This window comes from Symphodus melops, assembly GCF_947650265.1.
Source record: "Symphodus melops genome assembly, chromosome: 2".
In the NCBI taxonomy this organism is placed as follows: Eukaryota; Metazoa; Chordata; class Actinopteri; order Labriformes; family Labridae; genus Symphodus; species Symphodus melops.
The window spans coordinates 1721163-1739689 of record NC_136692.1 but is presented as its reverse complement, the minus strand read 5'-3'; the positions used below and the strand labels follow the sequence as shown (position 1 = coordinate 1739689).

Sequence of the window (18527 nt, the reverse complement as noted above, 5' to 3'; positions counted from 1 at the left end):
TATCTGCCACGTCTTCAGAAGCATGCTAATAAGGAGGAGGATGTGTTTGCTGCCCCCCTCCATGACTCTGTATGTAAGATGAGGTATTTTGAGGCGTCTTCTTTGATCAGGACGGAGGGTCATCAGCTCAGATGAGCAGCAGGAGAAACCGTGGATCAGATTGTTTTTATAAAGCTGCTTCAAAGTCACACTACATACACCGTGTGGTCCGTGGAGGCGCTGCGGCCTGAGGTCTGCTTATCCCAGCTGTTGAACTGGAACAATGGTGACATGATGAGCAAAGCATGCTGGGAGAGCAGAGTGGATACACACACACACACACACACACACACACCTGCAGTCTGTTACTGTGGAGCCAACATTCCTGTTTTAAAGTTATTGCAACACTTAGTCATGATGTGCTAATAATTCATGTAAGGGGGAGTGGCTGTGTGTGCGTGTTATCACCAGATGGTCGTGACCCCCCCCCCCCCCCCCCCCCCCCAGTGTGCACAGATGCTTTGGACACAGCTCTGGTGGCATTCTGACCACATACAGATCGTTTCCTTTTTAAAACTCATCATGAGCAGCGACCACGGCTCACACCTCGCCTCCTGTGAAAATGAGCTGCACGCCGCTCAGGGCTTCTGACATCATAACCCCCGTCCCCAGCCCCCCTGTGGTGGGCACACTGCCAGGCAGACAGATCAGTGGTCCTGAGCCAGCGGGGGGACAGGGATGACTCAGCTGGCTGCCCTTGGTGGAGGAGAACAGGGGGGGGGGGGTCTGGACCCCTGCACAACACAAACAGAGTCCTGGGCTTGTTGTAGCTTCTTTATTCAAAGACGATCCAATTTAAGATCCTTTCAGTGAAGAAACAGCTGAGTTTCATCTTTTTCTCCCGACAACCTTCAAAATATTCTGAGCGGTCCACTTCCTTGTTCGAGCACTGTTACGTTCACATCTCCAGCAGACTGTACTCGAGTACACATGAATGGTGCCAGAGACGGCCTCTTAAAGCGGACTCAGGTACGGTACCCGAGTCCGGTTCGGTTGAGTTCAAACCGATCAAATGAACCGGACTCAGATCCCGAATGTTAAAACACCTTCATATTCCACCTGAATCTCAAACGCTTTTCTGAACCCCCCAAAAAATAGAACAAGAAGAGGATTAAACAAAACCTTAGTCCCAGGTCGAGACGTTGATTTCTGAGTGCGTCATGGAAGTCATTTTGAGCTGACGTGTGGGAAGAGCAGGGAATGCAACCACAAGCCCACAACTCAAAAAAAAAGCCCCATGGTGAAAAGAGGAGAACTCTGACACAGTTGAAAAGGATCCCAGTCCTCTGGAAGTGTCCAAATAAATGTGTGAGAGGCGAGCGGCGCTTAGCAACAGGGCCTGTGAAGAGGAAACGTCTGCTTGTCTTTTGTGACCCGGAGCAGAAAGCATCACTGGGCCCACCGGTCTGAACCATCTCCACCAAACCGCTGTGGATATCTCTGTCGACACGTTGAGGAAATGAAGCAACACACGCTTTAATTAAGTCCAGTCGTCCCCTGACAGAGCGTGAAGAGTTCACTCTTAATCTCACACTTGATTAAAAAATATGAACCTGTCATCACCATGTGCTTTTGAGGATTTAGCAGGAGGGAGCTTACCTCCATTCAAACAGGCCTGACAGCTGAATCACAGCACTACTACTTTCTCCTTCTAAACCTCTGTCACACAAGCACAGGGTTAACTGCACCCCTAAATGCCCTGCAGGGCAAAAAGCGTCTGAGCCCTGGTGCTGCTTGTTTATAATTCAATAAGTCCTGATACAGTCGTTGGAAGGGAAACATCGACCCTTTCAATGCAAATCAGCCTCACCGTGAAAATCCTCCAAAAAAGTGTCCTCAGTGCAGCGAGAGGGAAACACATCCTGCACCGCAGTCTAAACAAAGAAAGGCAGCTTTCACTCACACGTTCCTATCCTTCATAAAATGAAGGTTTTAAAAGCCATGGAGGATGTTTGCTCCATCAAGGGAGGATGGGAAGCTGCTACCAGTGAAAGCCACATCGCAGAGAGAGGAGGTGCAGATCGCTTCTCTCCACATTCAGTTACAAAAAACAGGCAGCATGACAGGAGGGGAATATCAGGAGCTGCTTTGTGAATCAGACGGAGCAGGACACACGCGGACACAATGTGAAAACCTCCCTGAATGTGAAGGGATACATGTTACAGCTCCTCCATAAAGCAGCGTGACTCTGCAATATTAAAGAGAGGAGTGAGATGTTGTGTGAGTCATTGAGTCCGGGGGTTCACACCTCAGCACAGAGAAAGACCCAGCCAGCTGGCACAGGAGCCACGATCCATTGCAATGAGTTGTAACATCCACTAGGTGTGACTGCTGGGGGAAATGTAGACGAGTGAAGCAATGATGACCTCTGACTGCACTGAGAAAGAAACTCAGTGTTAAATATCCATGCAGTAAAACAAGAGGCCCCCGCTCGGGCTCAATAAAAACAGGCTGCAGAGGCCTGGAGCCGCCCACCGTCCTCCTCAGGATCCACACTCAGCACCTTCACACTGACCTGCTTTGAATCAGGTTTGATCCTCCAGTCATACTCATGTTGTATAAATACGAGGAGCAGCAGATACTCATACAGCAGTGACTTACAGATAATCTGTACTTTGAAATGTTTATTTATTTATCGATTGTTGGTGGAATGATATCATCCTCACAACACTAATTATTACATCCATCAACAGCTACATGAATGACAGAGGTTTGAGAAGCTACAGTGAGCTGCTCATTTTTACAAACCTGACCAATCTTAAAGGACCAGTCCTAGTGTTTAACATGGGTACTGCAGTCTAAACTCTAATCATCACAGAGAGCTGGCTCCGCCCCCTCCTCTCACACAGGTCAGCATGTGGTGGACACTGTAGCTTCAGTGTTTAGCCGGCTCTGCATGTGGTGGACACTGTAGCTTCAGTGTTTAGCCGGCTCTGCATGGGTGCAGCTTTTTAGCTCGGGTACAATCACTTCTATCTGAAGCAGTTCCACTGCCCGCTTCCATCGCTGCAACACCTGTTCACCTGATAACTGCTCTCATATCTGGCAAACCCAGGGGCGTCCAAAACGGCCTTCAAACGGCCTTCAAAGCCCCGCCTACCTTCTCTGGTCCAATCAAATCCAGAGCATTCAGGAGCAGAATCTAAAGTTAGAAGGAGGACATACTGGCTGCTGCATTGTTGTCAGATTGTTTCCTTCATGATCACAGAGGAAGAGAGCGCCATCAGCTCACTCACTATGCATGGCACTGATTGGACCTTTAACCATGAACATCAACTTCCTGTGCACGCTGCCTGAATCGAACTAATCAAAGAGATTATCAAAGAAAAAAGGGAAAAGCAAGGCACTCCTCTGATGATAAAAAGCCACTCTCACAGCTTACATGATTATGTAAGCACTATGCTATGCTGATCTGGCCTTAAAGGTCACACAATCCTGCTGGAAGTAAAGTCTCTTCAAACTTCTTGTTCCTTATTTTTGATGACTTGGGAGACGTGAGCCAGAACACTTGAACCAGGACTTTGCTGGTTCTGTATTTAAACATGGCCTCTCCTGAACATGGTTTCAGTGATTTGGGCAGACAGCTGTTAGTTATCAGCGAGCACAAAGAGCTGTGTTAATGCGACGTGGTTACACAGTGACTCAGCAGAGACCTCCCTGAGCTTTAAGACCAGGATCCAGTCTCTTCACACAGTCCGTCTCTTCTCAAAGAGAACGTTCGCACATGTAGATGAGCACCTAAAACTAAATAAGAAAGGTTTGACAACATGCGTGACTCGTGTGATCAAATCCTTCAGGCCAAAGATTTATATTGAAAACAAATATATGTAGGTTTTTCTGTCATTTTGAATCTCACATGAACTTAGGTAACTTGGGGTGTTTTAGTGAAGACCACACTGAGGCACCCGAGGCCGGAGTCCTCCAGGGCCAAGACAAGACCAAGAGGGGGGGGCGTGTCCCCGTAACAGCAGGAAGGTTGCTTACGTAACCGGGGGATAAAAATCCAACTCCACATGACTGGAAGTTATTTGTCCTTTTAGAAAGAGGCGTTTCTAACCACAGCCGATCAGTGGTGGTCTTGATTTAAAATCCAGAGTCCACCCAGTCTGAGACCGAGACAAGACTGAGACAAAATGCTTTTGATTCCGAGACGAGCCCTTGCTCATTACAGCCCCCTACCCTGCCACCCCCACCTCCAGTACGTCGAGCTAACTCTCCTTTCAAAAGACGCCTCTGCCTCATGTGACAAACCAGCTCTGCTGTCAGGAGATACTAACGGACAAAGCAGCGTGTTGGCCAACAGTGACCACATGGCCGAGCTCACACTGCGCCCCCCCCCCCCCCCTCCATCACTTTCTGCCCATCTATGATAAGGATGATAAATCCTGTGCCAGGTCAGTCACAGAGCCGTTCCCGGGCCTCTAAGTGGGAGCCCCTCGCCCCCCCCCCCCCCCCCCCCCCTTGGTCTCAGGTGGCCCACAAGCTCCATGTCTGGACTATTCCAGGAATGCATGTCACTAAGTGGGTCATAATCTCGGGGGAAATCAGCAGCTTATGTGGGACGTGCTGACTTATTCATTGAAGGAAAAGTCTTCTTGAGACATTTGGATGTTTGAGGTAAGAAAAGGAGCAGAGTCATCATCATGTCACCACTTCTTCTTCAACACCACACAAAGAAACCTCACTGCGTCTTCAGGCCTTTCTGCAGCTTTCAATTCAAAGAAGAATGAAAGCTATCTAAACACTCATCCTGTGTGACCTTAAAGGAAGTAAGGGGCTTGATGTACTCACATATATGAGCCCAGAGTAGTAGCGGTCTTTGAGGTTGTGAAGCACGGACGCTTCGTTGAGGCAGGTGAGTTCGGCCATGTCTTCTACTTTGCTGAACTTCGGCGGGTTCATCTTCTGGATGTCGTCCTTGTTGACCACCGCTTTCTTCCCGTTCTCCGCCAGCTCCACCACCACCTCGTCGCCGCGTTCCTCGCGGACGCTGGCGGCCTCGAAGCCGTGGCGCTCCGACGGGATCCATACCAGCCTTTTGGCGGTCCAGTCGGCCTGCGCGGCCGGGTTGTAGACCACGGCGCGGTCCACAAAGAGGTACCGCTCCGGGTCCTCCTGCCCACTCCTCTGTGACATTGCTGCTGGAAACCAGAAGCAGCACACACCGGGTCACCTGCGGGAAGAAGAAGAAGTACGACATGACAGTGAGCCAAATAACAAAGTCACAATCTCCATGGTTACCTGCGTAGATCAGGCCTGGGTCGATGAAACAATAATTATACGGCATATACTTTCTCTCAATATGAACAGAACAAACGTTTGATATTTAAACCTGTAATTAAACCTCCCAAACACTGAGGAGAAAGACGACCAGCAGCCAATCAGGAGGCAGGGATATGAGCTGTTCAGAGTCTGTGTAGAGACGTGAAGTGTAGATAATAATATTTATATGGACAGGAGGAATGTTTAACTACAGTTTACACAGGAGGCACTTTTATTCCTGATGTGCAGATTATTCATTATTCATGGTAAATGGTAAATGGACTTGAGCTTGAGCAGCAGGGGGAGCAATTTGGGGTTAAGTGTCTTGCCCAAGGACACATCGGACATGTTGCTCGTAGGAGCTGGGGATCGAACCCTCGAGGGAGGGACGACGACTCTACCAACTGAGCCACAGCTGCCCCATTCATCACTGTGGGTCCCTCTGAAAGAATCCACACTGGATGTGAGTCCATTCTCATGTCCATGTCTCCGCCACACTTCTCGTTGTAATAGTTCCTGTTTGAAGCCAAAAGCAAAAAAACACAAAAAAAAACACAGAACTGCTTCGTCTGCTTGCTTGTCAACCATTTGATATGTACATGAAATTATTTAAACAATATCAATAAACTCCCAGAGACTGACTGCTCTATGTTGACATCATGGGGACAAACAGTATTCAAACAATAACCAGCATACAATATAAAAACAATATACAATAAGCAGACTGGGATAAGATGTAGTTAAAGCTCTGATAGTTAGTAACGCTGCTTTAACAGATGCTCCTGATGGGACAGTTTGAATATGGACGGAGCCGAGCTGCGGTCGATACAGCTGCTGCTGAAGTGCTCGAGGGATGACGCAGCTTCTTTAATGGCTGCTGACTCGGAGGAAACTTTGACATCACCGGAGTAAATGCAACAGAAATAAGAGTCCGGCTTTCACTGAGTGAAGGATGCTATCGATAGGTAGAAACACACGGTGCAACTGTTTCACGTGCTTGAACATGTGTTCCTCCAGCAGGGGGCGCTCAACATAAACAAGAAGGAAAAGATGACGTCAAAGCAGGTGGGGAATCATGGGAGTGATTCTCTCTGCTACTCTGATGAAAGACAAACTCTGATTTGGCCGTAGTCATGACGACCGGGAGAAGCCAATCAGAGGAAGTGAATGTGTTTACAGACGAGCTGATGTATCCGAGTATAATCTACGTGACGTTTGTTATGGCAGCAGCTCACGCTTCCTCCTGCAGCGGCCTTTTGATCGTAACATCCGGTGTTTCCACGGCAACGATAAACATGCTCAGAATCAGATTTGTTTTTATTGCTAAGTACATTTACATATAGGAGCAATTTGTCTTAGTGTGTTGGTGCGATAGATAAAAACAATGCTAAAATAACAATAATGATAATAACAATAATAATATATGAAATAGAAATTAAAATATGTCCAATATAAAGAATTAAAAAAAAACACAATGTGCAAATGAGAGAAAGTATATGTTAAATGTAACAAATAAAATAAATAAATGTGTCTGTCATGGTGGCCACCACAAAAGACAAATCATTTGGCCATGTTTACATTCATTTCTGCAGTTTAGTCAGTTTTACTGCATTTTTTTGCAATTTAAGGCAGAAATGACCCAAGATTTGCTGCCCGTTGTTACCATGGCATGAAACAGCTAGTGATATAATTGTATTGATTTTCTGGTATCATATGGAGATGAGAAATGCTGATCTAGTAACATCCCTAATTACATGTAGCTTCATATAACAGGTCTAAAGAAGTACAATATGAAGAGAGTGAATAATGTGAATCCTCTGCACTCTGTCCTCTCTCTCTTCTGTGCTTTGGACTCGTTCACTTGTTTCCCAGAAGGACGAGTTTGGCCCACTCACACACTGTAGTGAGCTCACGGCCTGTTACACCTCCATCCTCCTCGTGCATTACAAACCCACGTCCTCCAACTTCAGCATGTGATGAAGCTCTTCATTTGCCCACAGAAACTCGGACTGTGTTGTGTAACAGAAATAAATGTGGAGACACACACAGCAACAGCCTCCGGCTCATGTCGACTTAGAGCTGAAATTATCACTTTAAAGGTTCAGTACGGAGAATTTAGAAACTAAAGTATCTGAATTCATTAAAAATGGATTAAAACAATGTCTATGTTTGGTTCATTTTAGAGCTCTTCTAGTCTCCTGACTCCTCAAAGCTCTTTAAAACTGCAGGTCACGTCTACACATTCACACACTGATGGTAGAGGCTGCTGCAGAGTAAAGAGTCCATCAGTATGAACTCATCCATTCATACACATTCACACACTGATGGTAGAGGCTGCTGCAGAGTAAAGAGTCCATCAGTATTAACTCATCCATTCACACACTGATGGTAGAGGCTGCTGCAGAGTAAAGAGTCCATCAGTATTAACTCATCCATTCATACACATTCATACACCACTGACGAAGCAGCAGGAGCAACTCTGGGTTCAGTGCCTTGCCCAAGGACACATCAGACCTGTAGCTGCAGGAGCTGGGGATCAAACCCTCAGTTGAAAGGCAAACCAACTCTACGAGCTGAGCTACAATCAGCAAGTTTACAAAAACTGAGAGAAAATTAATTTCTTCTGATTACTTTTCATTTATTGTGACAAAATGTGGGTTTTTTTGTGAAAACTCGAATCACAGTTTTGAAGACATTGCAATTTATTGTGCAGCACTTCTTAGATTATATTGGTAATTTTTCAAGTGTTTACCAGTTTTAGTCTCACACTTCTTTGTTTGACATCATCTTGAATATCTCGATGGGCAGAAGAAGAACTACGAGCTTTTAATCGATCATTAAAGATAACAGGTACATATTCAAGCACTTAATACACAGATGGGATGTTTTATAAAAGGTTGAATCACAACATCCACTAATAAAGCCCTCACTTTTGCATGCTTGGCACTTCATGCCCCCAACAGCTGATGCAGGGGACAGGCCTGGACGCCTGCCACGACAGAGAGCTCCTTCCTTCTTTTTAATCGGAGACAAGATCAGCAGATGAATGCTCAGAGATATTTAACCTACAATTAAGTCCCATGCTTAAATCAGGCGCCGGGTTAGAAACAGATCTGGGTCAGGTCAGAGCCAGGGATGAGGAGGGGGGGGGGGATCTGTGAGGCTTCTGGCTCTCCTCCTTACTCCAAGCAGGAAAACACTAACTTTCCTCCCTCACTCGGCTCTGAAACACGAGGATAGGCAGCAACACAGCACAGCTGGAAGAGTCTGTCGCCTCTCAGCCGGGAGATCGAGTGTTTGATCCCCAGCTCCCGCATGTCCGATTAGTCCTTGGGCAAGAACACTTAAAAAAATCTCACCTTCACAGTGTTTTTGAATATTTATTTGGGTAACCCGAGTGTCTATCGACCCTCAAAATATGAAATAAATCCATCCAGCCGTTAGTTTGTGGTCTGCTTGAGTCTTACAACACAGAGAGAAATGCTCAGTTTAAAAACTCTCAGTTTGTGACATCACAAGTTGGATTCTAGAAAAATAAATCCCTTCCCCTCCTTTAGTATCTCCACCTCCAGCCTCGAGATAAACTATTGCACACGTCCGCCATTTTTATTCTCACTGGAGAGGAGTGATGTCTACTGGGGAAAACCTAGGGGGGCGGGGCTTCAATGTATTTAAAGAGACACACACACTAAAACAGAGCGTTCTGAGAGAGCTGGTTTCTACAGGATCACACACCTCCTCTGCTGCTTGATTCATGTTATATTTGAACCACAGAAACACAAATGTTTCATTTAGACCACAGGGGGGAGTGTTTGTTTGAAAATGTTGAAAAAAGGGGGGGATAATATGTCCCCTTTAAAATCCACAAGTTGCTCCCTCTGCTTCAGTGTATGAATGAGTTAGTTACCTCTCTACCATCAGTGTATGAACGGATGTGGACCATGGGGACAGGTAGCACACATCCTCACCTGGTGTGTGTGTGTGACAATAAAGACCCTGCAGATATCTCACAATGATGCTCCAAACAGCTGCAGCAGCATTTAGCTTAGCATAGCGTTGGCTTAAAGTTATGGCATGCTGCGCCTGAGAAAATGCTCCAAAAAAAAAAAAAAAAAGACACTCCACAGACACTGATTTAATCAACTAAAAAACAAATCATTTAAAACTCAACTCACCCGTCTCTGCTATCCCAAACAAGTAGAAGCTGAAGTGGATTTATTCAATAATGAGAGGAATTAAAGGATGGGCTGAGCATCATGGGTGTGTGTGTGGATAACAATGACCACAGAGTCCAACACAGACTAACTTACTCCCTACATACCTACACAGTTATACAGATGTATATAGATATATAGCTATTATAAAGGCCTGGTGTAATGTAAGCAGGCTAACATTAGCACAGCCTCCATCGGTACAGTAATCCGCTAGCTAACGGTCGGTAACGGTCACCAACCGCCGCTTTACATCCTCCATCTTTATTTCACCTTCTTACCTCAGAGAGTAGAACAAGTAGAAGAAACCCTTCCCGGGTGTTTAGTAGCGTTCAGTAGATAAGAGTAATAATCCTTCCAATGCGTGCTTCAAATAAATCCCTTGTTTCTTGTTTCGCCCCGCTCTCTCATCAGTGGTACTCCATCCAGCACACTCTCAACCGAACTTTCTCGCCGGCCAGGCAGTGCAGTGCGGTACGGGGAGGGAGGGAAGAGGGGCGAGGGAGGGAGGAGGGAACGCCCCCTACAGGACAAATCTGGAATCTGATTGGCTCTAAAAGTGTGATGCTTGAGCGTGATTGGTTGGATATAATTTCCATCCTCAAAACTTTGATAGTTGACGGATGCCGCCCCAGCCAACGTCTACACAGCAACACCTGCTGATCAGGAATGATGGAATTAATTAGAAATATATTATTATAATATATATATATATATATACATATATATATATTTCATCATCCTTTTGCACTATTATATTATTTAGTCTTGTACATAATTCGTCTTTAATTACCTGTTTTTATTTTTAGTTAATTGTTTTTATTTAATGTTTACATTTGTGCACAGCCTACTGAAGTTAAATTCATTCCGTGTTAAACACACATGGCCAATAAAGTTCATTCCGAAAAATATATAAAGAAAATATGATGCTTATTTAAACTTTCCGTACAGGAATTTGTTGATTAAAAATAAACGTCATTACAAGGAAATATATATAAATAGAACAACAGGTAAAGAGACAAAATTGCACCAATAGGAAAGATAATTGACATTAAAAGAGTAAAGATTATGTTCAACCCTTTTCTTTCTTCTTCTTCCCCTAATTTAATTATCCATTTTAATTTTTTTGTATGTGTCTAGATTTATGTACATACTTCCACATATCTTATTTTCCTGTCAAAAGAGAAAAGGTTTGAACGTATTAGAATAAAGTCTTTCGGCCATTTAGTTTAAATGTTCTATACATTGCAATTATTTATAGTATCTGACATCATTCCACTTTTGCTATCTTATTACTTCCATTATAAACATCTGCAATTTATTCCCTTGTATGTCTTATGTATGTGGATAAGGAGTCTCTAAGAGCCTGTAGGCTGACCAGTATGTCACTAAGCTCAAATCATATTCAATAACTATTTTATATCATCCTTTATGTATGTGTATATTGGTAATGTTACATTAGTCTAGCAGCTCTCATGTATTCTGTGATTTTATTGTTTGTTGTTGTCGTCTTAACTGAGTCTTTGTAACCCTTGTTCGTACAGTGTTGATGTTTTGGTTTCTCTGCTCATGTTTGTTGGTCGTGCCACTCAAAGCTGAGGACCAAAGGTGACCGGGCCTTCTCCATCACGGTCCCCCCAACCTCTGGAACCACCTCCCTGGGATCAGTTCCCCCTCACAGGGCCATAAAGTAGGCCTTCTTTTGTTCTGATAATAACACATTATGTCAGTTTACACATCACAAGTTACCAAAAGAAGAAGTTTTAAACCCTTGATTGAAGCCATCTTTATTATTGTTTTGTATTCCCAAACTGTATTTACCACATTATTATATACAAACTTGTACAGAAAAACAGCTGCTGAAGAGGGGCCCCTCCAGTTCTGAGGTTCAGCTCTGCTTCTCAGAGTGGAAACTTGTGTGTTGCAGTAGCGCCCCCTGCTGCATGAAGACATGAATTACTAACTCAGAGCCTGAGTCATGTGACACACTGTGTAGGCTGACAGAAAAGAGCTGCTACAGGAGCAAAACATCCTTCCATCAAGTATCTGGACTTCTTTTTCCCCGGACAGTCATTCTTTAACAACGGCAAGAAAATAAACTCTCTTGTATGTTTGTCTCATCACTTTTGAAATACCCGACCTGCAAGAAAAAAAAAAAAGGATTGGAAAACGTGTCATTCATTTTATTTATGTCATTTATTTTATTTTTTATTTATCAGGCGCAGTGTGCAATAACATCGATCATGTATACAAAGACAAATCAACAGATCGCTTCACCAGAGTGAGTTACTAATTTACATCTTTAGGCCCCGCCTATTTCAACCACTAACTAGTGTGATGTGTGAAAAGTGCTGTTAAAAAGATGTATAAATTTAAGTTCTTTTGAAGGTCAAACGTTTGCATGGATTGGCCATAATTTGCTTTAATTTACCAGGGAAGATCTCTTAGACAGCAGCAACAACGTTTATTACAGAGAACGAAAGACAGACAATGAATCTACAGACCAGAGGTGTTTTAAACACACATCCAACTTCAAACTTTAAAAAAAAAAATACAAATGAGCTCATTTATTTTCTGAATAACAACTGATACCTCAGAGTGCAGATCCTTATCCTATTAGGAAACCTGACAACAAAAATGCACATGAACAAACATAAAACGTTATTAATTTAGAATTGTACAAAATTAATTGATACGTTGTTTTTCTGTTTGTAATGAAGTGCCCTGCTTAAAATGTTTGATTAATAAAGGAGCAACATTTAACTCCCCCTAGTGTTTAAAACATGTACTGCAGTCTAAACTCTAATCATCACAGAGAGCTGTCCCCCCCTCCTCTCACACAGGTCTGCATGTGGTGGACACTGTAGCTTCAGTGTTTAGCCAGCTCTGCATGTGGTGCACACTGTAGCTTCAGTGTTTAGCCAGCTCTGCATGTGGTGGACACTGTAGCTTCAGTGTTTAGCCAGCTCTGCATGTGGTGGACACTGTAGCTTCAGTGTTTAGCCAGCTCTGCATGTGGTGGACACTGTAGCTTCAGTGTTTAGCCAGCTCTGCATGTGGTGGACACTGTAGCTTCAGTGTTTAGCCAGCTCTGCATGTGGTGGACACTGTAGCTTCAGTGTTTAGCCAGCTCTGCGTGTAGAGACACTGTAGCTTCAGTGTTTAGCCAGCTCTGCATGTGGTGGACACTGTAGCTTCAGTGTTTAGCCAGCTCTGCATGTGGTGGACACTGTAGCTTCAGTGTTTAGCCAGCTCTGCATGGGTCTGTAAAGCTTTCTGCGTTCTAACCTCTCTCCATGTTTCATCTCCAACATTGATCCTAGTTTGAGCAGCTTTCTGCTGCTGGAGCTTATTAGAAACATGCAGAGGCTTTTTAGCTCGGGTACAATCACTTCTATCTGAAGCAGTTCCACTGCCCGCTTCCATCGCTGCAGCACCTGTTCACCTGATAACTGCTCTCATATCTGGCAAACCCAGGGGCGTCCAAAACGGCCTTCAAAGCCCCGCCTACCTTCTCTGGTCCAATCAGATCCAGAGCATTCAGGAGCAGAATCTAAAGTTAGAAGGAGGACATACTGGCTGCACTTCAGCACAACTCAAAATGTATTTGTGCTACTTGAAGTGCAGCGGAGAGACACTAGAGGGCAGCAGCAGTCAAGTGAAATCTTTGCAGGCCTCCAGCTCGGCAGAGAAACCGTTCAGGAGGATGTACGACGTTTGTTCATCACTGATTCACAGACAGCAAAACTGTCATTTGCTCACTTCTGAAACTAACTCCTGTGAAAGATAATGACGTTACTTCGATGTTCGTTCATCCTCCTCTCTCTTCCTCTGTGTTTACAAACAGAATCACTTTATCCATGGAGCATTCGTTGGTTTATCACGCAGTAGAAGACTGAGCCCATCTCCCTGAGAATTCAACGTGACACGCTGAGCCCTGGCAGAGAGTGTGAGTGACAGACCGAAGATGCCTGAGTGAGTTAATTCATCCTCTCTTGACGAGTGACAGAGTGACACCCTTTCGGTGTGGACACATTCTGCAAAACGCTGCGACAGCTCCATCGCTCAATTGTTGGCTTCTCCACTCGCCTCTGTGGCATAATAGACCTGTCATCAGCATCGTCCTCCACCATCCCCTCGCTCCTGCTTTTGTCTAGACGGCAGTTTATCAAACATCTCCATCCTTTTCTTTCTTGTACAGGCGCAGATAAGGAATGTCAAATGTGGCGTTTTCAATCCCACAGTGCGCCAGATTGGATGGAGATAAATGTTTGACCTCCCCAGACGCCGTCTTTGGTTTCTCTGCACAAGCGTAGATTGAATTGCTCTGTTGGATCCCGCTCACTGCATTACATCTTAATTCATCATTATGAATAGTGTTGATCTCCTTCAGTGGGGCTAAATGATCCCTGTTATTTACTAAACCGATCGTGTCTTGAATCTCAAGTCATTTTTTTTGTGTTTGTATGATAATGTTGAAATCTCAAAGCGAGTAGTGAACTCGACCCAGTCTGAACCTGTTGGACTCTGTGGACTCCTGCTGGGATTAAGTCACTGAGATCATGAGAGCCCCATGAGGCATTTTTCTTTCTTCAGCATCTTGATGGGAGTCAGTTCATATTCTATGGTCTTTAACCACAGTAGATATAAACTGAGGTAGCGTGAGTGACGTCCCCCCGTGTGTCCCTGCAGGGGGCGCTGGAGTCCCCCTGTGTGTCCCTGCAGGGGGCGCTGGAGTCCCCCTGTGTGTCCCTGCAGGGGGCGCTGGAGTCCCCCCGTGTGTCCCTGCAGGGGGCGCTGGAGTCCTCCCGTGTGTCCCTGCAGGGGGCGCTGGAGTCCCCCCGTGTGTCCCTGCAGGGGGCGCTGGAGTCCCATAGATGGCGGTCTCCGTGCTGGAAATGCTGAGTCAAGCTAACTCTGACTCAAGCTAACGACAGGCTGAGAGCTGAGGCGGGTTTTAAGCCTCCTGACAAACCGTTACACGGCGCCCACCTGTCAATCAGCTCAGCTACACGCCTTATTGTGAATAACTCTGATCCTTCATCCAATCAAAACTGCTGAGTCATCAAAACATTCCCCCCGTACAGTGTGTGTGGATGGAGACATGAACTAATCACACCTATTTGGTTTTTTGAAGCAGGCTGTAAACATGTTCATGTCTGCTGTAAAAACAGGCTTTTTGAATGGGTGTGTATGTGACTTCCTGTGCTGCTGCAGCCAGCCTCTAGTGGACACTCCAGGAACTGCAGGATTCTACGTTTCCACATTGGCTTGATTTTTTAGACACCAGAGGTTGCTGCCTGGCTTCTGATGTGCACCTTTGTTGGGTTGAATAACTGAACTGAACTAAAAGCTGAAAAAGGTGCAGTTCCTCAAATGTCCACTAGGCTCCAAAAAGCCCGTTTTAGTTAGCATCCTTTGAAGGACACAGTCTTCAGGCTAAACTGAGATGAGACGGTCAGGTACCCAGAAATATTCACCTGCTCATCCAGCCTTCATGCTGCCCTTGTCACCTAGCAACAGAGACATGAGTTGTATGACCTCACACAACTTAACCTTTAATTTTGAAGGAGATTTGATGTTTTTGTTTTTTTTTTGTAACTTTAGCATTGGTAGCTATTCGATTGAGTTCTAACCAAATTTAAATCTGTATCAAAAGTTTTTTAACTGACGCCCAAGAAATCTCAAGACATGTTGGCTTGTAATGGGAGGAACCGTCGTCCTTCATGGGAAAAAAAGGTCCCACATTAAAGAGCTTCAAAATGGGACATAACCGACGTCCATGTTTTATACAGTGTGGGGGGTTTACAGATGACGTTTGCATTTCCTCACGGCCCGTCAGCTGTCTGTTGTGGTGATTGTACAAAGCTGTGTGTCTGTGAATGGAAAACAAACAACATGATTCGAGCAGATTCCAGACAAATAACACCAGGTAGAGCAGACGCTGAACTCTGTCCTCTCCCTCTGCCAGCTTCTCTCCTTCTTTAGACACACAGGAGGCTCAGAGCCATAAACACTGCTTCCCTTATTGAGGCTTACTGTACACACCCTGAGCAGAAGACGCTCCACGCTCGGTGCTTGGCATCAGTCGGCTGTGAAAATCATTTCCTTTAGCAATGCTTGGATCTGCGCTCTTCTGAGGGAACTTAGGCGAGGCGTCGTATTTGATTTGCAAACACGCTGAATTAAATTCTGGACTTTTAAAAGGACTTATAACTTCTGCATTTCTAAATCTCCAACGAAGCCTTTCACTGAAAAAGACTCGTGAAGAATTAGACACAGACTGACTTTACTAAAGCCAGTTAGGGTTGTTACCATGTCAGGAACACATTTAACACAATGTTGAATATTTTCTATTAGACACACAGTCGTCCTGCTGCTCTGAACTAGATGTTACGAGAGCTTCATGAGACTTGGCTAGGACCTGACCTGGGGGGGTTAAAGAGACGGCAGGAGGAGGATTTTGGGCTACACATCCCTCAGCACTTCTCAACATAAATATATCAGTACTATTCGACTTGTTATTTGTTGGATTGTAATATCAATAACCCCTGTTGCAAAGCGCTCTGTGCACATGGAGGAGACGCCGGATTCTGCCTGTTGAAAAATCAGATGGACTTTGAAATAATGTGTATTTTTTAATGATGTAGCTGACATGAACAGTAACAATAATCAGAAGTATTGGCTGGGTGAAACCGTGCAGGTAGAGATGAAGTCTGATCTTACAGCTACAGAGAGGAACGAGTGCTTTGATTTTTTTTGGGGATTTTTTTTAAGAGAAATTTTATTTTAATCTGCTGCACGGACTTCAAAGGCCGTCTCTCCGGTCTGCAGCTCGCCGAGCTTTGAACTAGTCGCTGGAGCGTGTTAGATTTTAAAGTGCTGTCGATGACAGATAACACAGTTCCATCAATATGAGCGGTTATTACATCGCTTGGATTTGGGGGGGGGGGGGGGTGTTCAACCAACCTTCCTGCATCGAAAGCAGCGGGGAGAGTTGTAATCTTCACAGGTGTTGAATCTGAGAGCAGAGATGAAATGAAGGCGCCTCAGAGGGGAGAAAATCCCTGTAACGGTCTCAGTCAGAGGCGGATTTGTTTCAGTCCAATAGGCCATGTTTCTGTGTACAAACAAAGCGTCCTAAATGATCTTCAGTCTGTATTACCTCATTGAACAGTGGCGTGTTATAGCCAGCTTTATTTCAGCCTCTGGGAAACAGTGTTGAATTTGTCTTATTTCATGGGTAAGGTCAGAAAGGGGATTCTTGAAGCTCATTAAACCTGCATGAATCCATTTTTTTTCACTCTCTCTGGGGAGGTAGAACACACATTACTGACATCACCTAATAAAGGTAATTCAGTTAAAATCAATATTTACAACAATGGATCCAAAGGCTGGTGTTGTGTGGAAGCTGCTGTGACGACGTGACAAGGTTTCAGCCGCTCAGTCGGCTTCAAATGAAACAATACACCCGGTGAAAAAACCGGTTGATCTGCCGTTACTGCATGTGGTACAAAAACCAAAGAGGTCTGATATGTTATCGTGCTCGTTGGCACACACTGTGGCTGGTGATTTGATGATTGATACGCCTTATCCATGGGCATGATGTGACGGTTTGTATCATCAAGACAGAGCAAAAAATCTGTGTGTCAGATTTCACGGGTCACTTCAACATGAAATTCAATGCACATTATTATTTCATTGTTTTCATTGTCCTGTTGAGTCCACCACATTATAGTCCTCTGTATATCCCCACTTACTAGCTGGAATTGTATTTATGTTTATGTTACTATTTTATTCTGTTTTTGACTTTTGTTTGTTTTTTTGATTCTGTACAGCTGCTGTAACGCCTGAATTTCCCCATTGGGAATCAATAATGTTATATCCTATCCTATCTATGTGTATGTATGGCTCAAAGACAAACACTGTCTAAAACACAAACACTTAGCATCACCAACAAACACATGCTAACTAGCAAGCTAAATCTCCACAAACACTCCCTGGCAGCTGGAGGTCTGCAGGTATGTCCTTCCTATGTTTGTCTTCATAACTCACACAGGCATCACTGCTGTTGCCATGGTACTCTAAGATACTGTTTGCCATTTTGCCAGTCAGGAACAGAAAACCTCGGCGCTGATACATTGACCTGTATCAGCTCTCTGTTTAGTGTGAGAGAGTATGCACGCGACTGACCCGACTTTAAAATCAAGTCATGCAACTCAAAGATCAATACCTCAATTTGCACAGTGTATGCCGAGCCGAAGTTAAGAGTGGTTATTTATAACAACATTAGTTAGAGTAGTTTAAAGGAGTTTAAGTTTCTCTTTGACTGGAATCAAAGAAGTAAAAGAAAGTATCGTCTGCATAAAGAGAAACGCACTGTTCAGCTTTGTCTCTGATTTTGGTTTTATTACAAGAAATTTACCAATTAAAATGAACAATATGCCTCCTTCCAAGAACATTTATATTTACACACAGTTCTTTTGAAATGGCGTCGCTGTTCAGTTTGTGTAAAGCTACAGTGAGCACTGGTTGTTTGACACAATGTGAACAGAAGCTTTTAAAGAGGTTGTTTTAGAATCAGCAACACAAACCACAGTATCATCAGCGTAACGACCAATTATACTGCATCAGTCATTTGATTGTCCAATAGAAAAGATATGACCAATATGCCTCAAACTGAGAAAAAATAAATTGTCCTCCAATTTATCAGTAACTCAGAACACAGTGCTGGTGATCCAGATTAAGTGAAGGCAGTTTGTTAAAAGATATTCCACAGATGTATGAGTGCAGTGAGGATGCTTTAAAGCTGACTTGCATATTTCTGCCCCATTTATCCGAACCGGAGGCTTCAGCACTGATTGGACGGACGAGCATGTAAAACAGTCTTTTACATTTTAGACACATTTGGGAGGTCTCTCTAGAATAACACTACAAATGATGATCCTCATTATAACGTGTGAGATGTGTCAACATGTTCACCTGCAGAAATGTCCACCTCTCTCTCTCTCTCTC

At 44.3% G+C, this 18527-nt stretch overlaps 1 protein-coding gene across 1 annotated transcript in view; it reads right to left on the bottom strand.

Annotated features, from left to right (window-relative positions):
* LOC306819977 (myosin-10-like) overlaps window positions 1-10022 on the bottom strand; it is a gene marked incomplete at its 3' end in the record, with an annotated part of 37293 nt that extends 27271 nt beyond the window's left edge. Inside the window, 2 exon segments of the mRNA XM_079337604.1 lie at window positions 4831-5212; window positions 9794-10022. Coding sequence (XP_079193730.1) covers window positions 4831-5175 — 345 coding nt within the window. The 5' untranslated portion in view covers window positions 5176-5212; window positions 9794-10022.
* Window positions 10023-18527: the final 8505 nt, after the last annotated feature.